General features: G+C 42.5%; 1 protein-coding gene across 1 annotated transcript; it reads right to left on the minus strand.

Annotated features, from left to right (window-relative positions):
* Positions 1-930: 930 nt before the first annotated feature.
* grwd1 (glutamate-rich WD repeat containing 1) lies at positions 931-7,065 on the minus strand. The gene is made up of 7 exons (XM_076281022.1): positions 6,820-7,065; positions 6,141-6,258; positions 4,320-4,479; positions 4,020-4,230; positions 3,761-3,906; positions 2,722-2,913; positions 931-1,536 (listed from the first exon to the last, which is right to left on the minus strand). Exons 1-7 carry the CDS (start codon positions 7,031-7,033, stop codon positions 1,228-1,230), a joined length of 1,350 nt encoding a protein of 449 aa, XP_076137137.1. The 5' UTR covers positions 7,034-7,065; the 3' UTR covers positions 931-1,227.
* Between the last annotated feature and the right edge of the window lie 419 nt (positions 7,066-7,484).

The following is a 7,484-nucleotide window of genomic DNA, read 5'->3' on the forward strand; positions in this document are numbered from 1 at the left end:
CAAGTATGCAATTTTGAAGGACAGGTTTTTAGGGGTTAGTCAATACTTAGTGAGTCTTTAAGGACATCTTATTCATTCCATATTTGTGTAGCAATGTACAGTCACTGACAAAAGTATCGACACCCCTGCCAATACTTTTGTCAGTGACTGTATGATGTTATGTGCAGGTCCAGGGACTATTATTAGAAACTTACTATAGCCAGTGAAGACAACACAAGATCTGTATGTCTATTGTGTGTGGACGGGCTGGTTTCCAACTCCGCACACGACTGTTTGAGGGCAGGAAGGAATGCCAACGTCAATTACAATAACTTAACTTCAATAAGAACTTACACTTTTCACTACGACAGTTTGTGTTCTTGAGCTTTATCAAGGAAGTGATTTGTTGTAAAAACGGCATCATTACTCACACACAGGATACATTTGGGGAACCACTTTCATTCTCTGTCATGCTTTGGTTGTTAAGTCCTTGGTTCAGTGCATTTAGTGTAACACCACTGCATGTGAAAAAAAAGCAAGTGTGAATTGATGCCAACTGTATGCCACATTGTGATACATTGCAGAGACACTTAAGGTGTTTACCTTAAAATAACTTCTGGCTCATTTTGATGGTACGCTGACTTCTAATGGGGAGAATGGCATCCTGGTTAATGTCACTTCGCGCCCAGAATGCCTGCTATTGCAATGTGTATTTAACATTGGTATACCATGTAGGAACATGACCCTTCTCTTCAAATGTTGACACATTGGTTAATCCCCTGTAGAGTTCTTTTCCAATGTGCACTGTTGTCCACTAGCCCTGTAGCCTGAGAGCCTCAATTTCAGTTGAGATAAGGTTTGGTGCTAACCAGCCCTACACTGTGACACTGAATTGTATACCCAGTATATTGAAAATTGACATCAAGGGATAAATACCAATCTTACATTGCGTTGCTTTGAGACAAGAGTGACATTTTTATTACAGTATACATACATATACATTATATTTTGCACATGAACTGTACAAAAAAATCAGCTGTTGTGAGGACAGTCCAAGGGTTTAAAGCTGATTTCATGATGAATAAATGAAATAAAACCAACCAATGATGTAAGGTTAACAGTAACTGCACATAGTAAGACATACAAGGGAAAGACGAGGAACACATAATGAGTCTCTCTCACACACACACACACACACACTTCTCATCTTGCCTACCTGTGCATGCATACATAGACAGACACAGCCTCTCACACAGAGATAGTCCTGAACACATTGAAGCCTGACAGTGCTGTGGAGACGAGGGCCCCGGGTATCTGTGGGTGCCAGTGAATCTCCTTCACTTCAGACTGACCCTGGTGCAGGAACAGCAGCTGTGGCGGCAGATCCTTCACCCCCTCTGCACGTGCTCCCACGTCACATGACTCCACAGAGAGATCCCATTGGCTGACCACATCGTCTGCCCCAGAGGCGGCATAAACACTTGAGTCGACGGGGTTCCATTCCACTGAGGTAATGGGGGCACTGTGCTGTTTGAACGTAGCGACAGGTCGGCCACTCTGGAACACGGAGTGTGGAGTGAAGGGGAAAAACATAAACAGATGATATGAGAATTCACAACAAACATCAGCAAAGGAAAGAAAGAATTGAGGGAAGATTACACTAGATATGATGAGGAAAGACTGAGGCATTGCAGGAAGTGAAGAACAAACAGGTTGGAAAAAACAAACAATGTAGCATAATAGACACTTTTCACATATTTCATTTGCCAAATAGGGGCACACCTGAAACTGACATTGCCTACATACTGCAGCATGCACTATACTTGTTGTGGGTATAGTACTGATGGAATTGAAGTTCCCATAGTCTTGATGTCAGGGAGATAGGTCATCCCAGATATAATGCCAGCAGGGCGAGAGCAAAAACCTCCTGCTAAAATATTTTGTATATGACAGGGCAAACTGTTGTTATATTCATGTCTTGGCTTGTCTTATTTCAAATAGGAATATTACATTGCTGAACATGGTATTGGAGAAACATCTGTGAAAAATTAGTGATCAGTATTACATCAGTATTACTGTTAGGGTGGTTTCATACCCATTTTGTTTCGCACCACAAGCTGAATCGATACAAATTTTGAGCTTGTGCCTGGGTTGGATATATACTCACACAACAACATGTAAAACCTGTAAAACTTGTACACAAAACTAAAGAAACCATTATATAACCATGTAAAACTTTTACACAAAACTACAGAAACCATTATATTATTCAGATTGTTGCTTCAATTTTGAAAGACGCTACAAACATAACAAACTGCTATAGAGATCACCCCCGCTAGGCAATCTTTGTCCATTTGCTTTGTTCCAAAACAGAGGGCAATTGCTGTGTTACGTAAACCCAAATGAACCAACCTTTGGGAGGGAACGCTTCACGTTCCGATTCAACTGCTCCAAACAAGCCAGTTGTGAAAGCACACTTTAGCGTATCACACATCACATGCAACGCTTTCCGTCACTTGCCCACGCACAAGAGCGCCGCAATGTAGCATTCAGTAAACAATGGATTTTATTGAGTGGTGCCAACATAAATAGACCTGACTCGCAATCTACACGGTGCCAGTGAAAGGGTTCGGCCATGGTGCGCGGAGTTGCATTTAAAACAAAGCAATGCCATGTCAGAGAGCAGAGTGTGTCACACTTCTGTCAGTGCTAGGGTGCAGGAGCCTTTGCACAGGTACCTACCTGGAACTGTCTCAGGTCCCATACTTTCAGATGTCCATCATCCCCTCCTGAAACCAAGAAGGGCTCAGTTCGGTTCCAACTGATGACGTTGACATCTGAAGAGTGTGCCTCGTTTGCTGAGAGCATGGAGTTAGGAGGAGCCCTGGTGTCCCACACACGGATAGACTGATCCACAGAGCAGGAAGCAAAAACCTTGGAGGTGGGAAAGGAATAAGTCACGGGAATCATTTGCACCATCAGAGAACATGCATGTTCTCCTAATCTATACCATTTTTACACTTATAAAAGTGTGTCACCAAAGCCCAAATTCCTTCATAAATAACAACATGTTCCATCACATCACTCTTTCAAAACATGCAAACACTTTGCAGATGCAAAAAGCTAACAGATCTACTGAACAATATTTATTAACCTTTTACTATTTGATCTCATTGCCAGTTCTGTTCAAGATATTTCCAAAAAATATGCCTATGTATAAACACTGACGCGTAATACCAGACTGGTTCAACAGCTCTGATGATGTGTTTTGTAACATCCGTAACACCCCGGATGTGCTTGTGGATACAGATAGAAAGGAGGTGCTAGTCCTGGAAATAGGTTGTGTTTATGATCTGTATATGGACATAGCCTTTTTTTGAAAAAATGACTAAATACCAACCCCTCCTTGCAAAGATCAGTGACCTAGACTATGTAAGTTTGTGGCATTGATATTTTGCAGCCTGGGACATGTCCACAAACTGACTGTTAGTGGACTGAGACTGGCAGGGCTACAAAAAGGGAAGTTTAAACAGCTGGCAAAATTCTGCTCCATATCAGCTGTGATAGGCAGTCTTGCTGTGTGGCGTAAGCGATGCTTTATGTACCCTTGAATGTCAAAGCTGTGTCATCTCTGAGAATATTTGAATCCTTTCTGTAAAAAATTTGATTGGTGGATTCAAATAAAGAAATTCTCACTTTTTCCAGAATTTCTGTAATGTTCTGGAGAAGCCCTTGAAACCCCTAGGATTGACCTCTGGGTGAACCCCATGGGAAAGCTTACCGTAGCCTCTGTGGGCGACCACTGGAGGTCCTCCACAGATTTCGTGTGAGAGCTGAACGGCCGCTGGTCGATCTGCCAAGACGCGCCATCCTCCCGTGGCTCCCAGACATGAATGTTCTTTTTGCAGTCGCCGCTAATCAGGCGCCCTTTGATACAGAACAGAAGTGCCATTGAACGCTTGCAGAAGCACGCGCCCCATTCATGTTTCGGCTGAATCTGCACGACTTCACAGATGGATGGGGAATAGACAGGCACTCACCCGGCACTTTGGGTGACCAGTCGATGGCAAAGCCCTCGGTCATGTGGCCCGAGAAACTGAAGAGAGGTGTGGCCTCCTTCTGCTGTTTTATGAACGCAGCCATGGCTGCAGAGCTGTGGACGGCCTCACACTGAGGTCGGAGGTCAAAGATCTCCACCTGACCTTTCTCAGACCAGACGGCAGCCAGTGACTGCTCCCCTCGCTTAGTCACCTGGTTGAAAATGGCAAAAGTGTCACCAGAGGACAGAGACAGCAAACAAGCTTTTCCTGAGAAGACCAAACAGAGATGTCAGCACTCACTCGAACTCTGTTGATGCCTCCATAATGTGGCATCATGGCCAGTTCCATCTGTGGCTTCTTGTCCTCATCCTCTTCATCATCACTCTCTTCATCACTGCTGCCCTCCCCTTCCTTGGCCTTCTGTGTTCCGTACAGGTTGTACATCCGCATGACAATGAGTCTGGAAACAGGAAAAAAGGAAACCTGCTTTGAGTGTTTGGACATTTAAAGCTGCAGTTGGCAAGATTTTTCACTGAAACCGACACTATGCTCCGACAGAACAACATAAATCAGCCGGTTTTAGAAAAAAACCCGCACTTCTACCTCCACCTAGAGCCTGTTATTTGTTTTGCATAAATCCACAGCTCCCGGTTCTTCTTGTCCAATCAGAGCAGGGCTGTGTGAGATCTGACTGTCAATCACAGTCTGGTGCGCACTGACGAGCACAAACTCGATGAGAGGGTGCTCGGTGGTAGTGGGGGAGGGGCATGAGAGTTGTAAACATTCAAAATTTGGCTAGGTCCCCTCAGTCTGTCAGACTTGCCAACTGCAGCTTTAAGGAAGATCCTCTCCCTTTATCCACCAGCCAAGAAATACAAAAGGACAAACATACACTTTAAACACTAGGGATGTCATGATGCACTGTGAATCGGCTAAAAATCAATACGAATGTGTGAAGATTACAACCAGTCGAGATAAAAAATAAAAAAAATCAATCACGATGAAATTTTTTAAGAGATTAAGGCGTAATCTGCTTTTGACTTCACTTGTTCGACATCAAATGTCAGTATGTGTTCAGTTGTTGGTTGGTTGTTCAAACTAGAGTGCGAACCACTCATAGTCTCTTCCTCACAATATTGGTTCTAACGCACCTGGACTAAAAAACTGTCATCTGAGAGCAACAATACTTTGCCTTCTGGTTGTTCAGACAGAACGAGCACTCATCAATGTGCATTTCATGCCTTAAAGTAATTTTGGACTGTAACTAAATCATCTTTATATTTGCTAAGCTGAGTAAGTTAGTGTTAATTGATGTAAATGAACAACAAAATACTTCCACAACGATGATTTCAGAGTAGCAAGAGGGGCTTAAATTTCGGTCGTTTGATTTTTTAATTTTTTTTTACTGGCTGCAGCATTAAGTTAGAGGAGTGTTGACACCGCAGTTTAACACGTATGTGTGTTTTTGTGTCTTGGCATACATGCTGAACATGACATTACGGTGAGGCTACATCGTCGATTCTACCTTTGAGTTCGAAGTTCGAGATTGAGATGTAATTTCGATTGATTTCGACTTAAAATCGAAATCGTGACACCTCTTTTGACTTCGTCAGTCTCTGGAACGTGAACTCCTGTATACTGTAGCTCAAGCCATTGATATCTGCCATGAACCATTTAGATAGATAGATAGATAGATACTTTATTGATCCCCAAGGGGAAATTCAGGAAAATTTCACTTTGATAATACATAATATTCTATGTAAAGACATATGCACCAAGAATAAACCAAATAGATCAAAATGGATTTCAATAAAATAACTTCATTATTTCCCTTTGCGCACATCAGTGACTGGCGAAAAGTACCTATCCATTGCTGGCATGCTGCCTGCGGGCTGAACGAATACTTTTCAGTCATAATGTGTGTGCAGCTTATTCTGTAGGTAAATAAAAATTGTGAGAAAATCGTATGGTGAACTTAAAATCATGTATCATACCAAATCGAGTTGAGTCCCTATATCTGCATATTTAGAACAATCCATTTAACTCAACCCAACAGCAAATGCTATCTTTTTGTGTTGTTTTAACATCTGAAAAAAAAAAAAAAAAAAAGTGGATCCATACCTGTTGCTGAGCGCAGTGTCAGCCTGTGTTCCAGCACAGAGAAGCATTGAAAGTGGAAACTCTTCCCTTCCATCTCCTTCTTCATCTCTCAAAACATCAAAACTTAGACAAGGTGCTCCTGCAGACAAAAAAATATATAATTAGCCTACGAACTGATTACAAATCCCAACAGCAAAACAAACAAACAACTTGAAACCAGCTGGAATTCATTTCTAGTGTGCACATCGGGATTTATCGGAATCAATTGCACTACAATAACATGTCATACTTATTCTGAAATGCAAATGATGGTAACAAAGTTGTCTCTTAATTGATTCCCAACCAGGCAGAGGAATGCTCACTAGGGCATTTACAGATGATTCGAGCTGTCAACCATGGAGGAATTTGTGGGCAGATTAATGTTTTGCGCGCTGCCAAAAATCGTCAGATGCATTCCTATGTTAATCGTCACATCTGTTCACGAAAGCGTGTTTGCCAGTAAAGAGAATGACACGCGGGGTATAGCTAGCAATCTTGAGGTTAGCAAACCTCATAACAGACAGTGCGAAAATAATCTGATTTTGACTGTGAATGGGCTCAAACTGAAACAGATCATATTCCCACTGACAGGCAATGGAAACGCAGCCTGAAACACACTGACTTCTATCACCAACACTTCAAAAGTTGTATATCAACAAACCTGTCTGGCATTCGTGATACATGTGATAAGCTGATCGATCCATTTCTAGCTCTTCTCCGGGTTGTAGCGGCTGCAAACCGGGAACATACACTTTGGCTTCTTCTGTTCCATCTTCCCTTTCTTCATCCATTTCGTCCTCGTCGCTGCCACTTGCTTCCATAGCTTCAACATCTCCATCTTCGGAAGGAAACGTGTCTTCCTCGGGCGCGGACATTTTGAGAAAACGCAACGCATGGAACTTCCACGTTTTGTCACGTGGTTACCAGCCGTGCATGCTTGCGTGAACTCTACTGACCCCTTGTGCCAAATCGGCACCATTTGGTAGGCTAAATAGGAACTGTACTCCGGAATAATTACAAAATCAAAGTCTGGGAGATGTTTCAAACTGATAGTACATTCTTTTGAAAGGAACGAACGGTTTTGTAGAAATATAAAGATGAAATGGTTTAACAGGCATGCTATTTTTCCATTTTAATCTGAAATTATCTACAGCCCCAACTGCCTGAGACCTTGGAGTCGCTTGAAATTCAATTGGGGTCACCTGAGATACTGGGTTCAAAGTACCACTCTCGACTGGACAATAGAGATGTTGGGGATGATTGGGGTTTTGTGACATCAAAATAGGGTCACCTGCCAAAGAACGTTGGGAAAACCCTGGCCTGAGA

The sequence above is a fragment of the Alosa pseudoharengus genome, unplaced genomic scaffold (assembly GCF_046254945.1).
Source record: "Alosa pseudoharengus isolate Yale_2024_CS ecotype anadromous, Long Island Sound unplaced genomic scaffold, YU_APseudo_1.1 YU_APseudo_1.1_scf_12, whole genome shotgun sequence".
NCBI lineage: Eukaryota > Metazoa > Chordata > Actinopteri > Clupeiformes > Clupeidae > Alosa > Alosa pseudoharengus.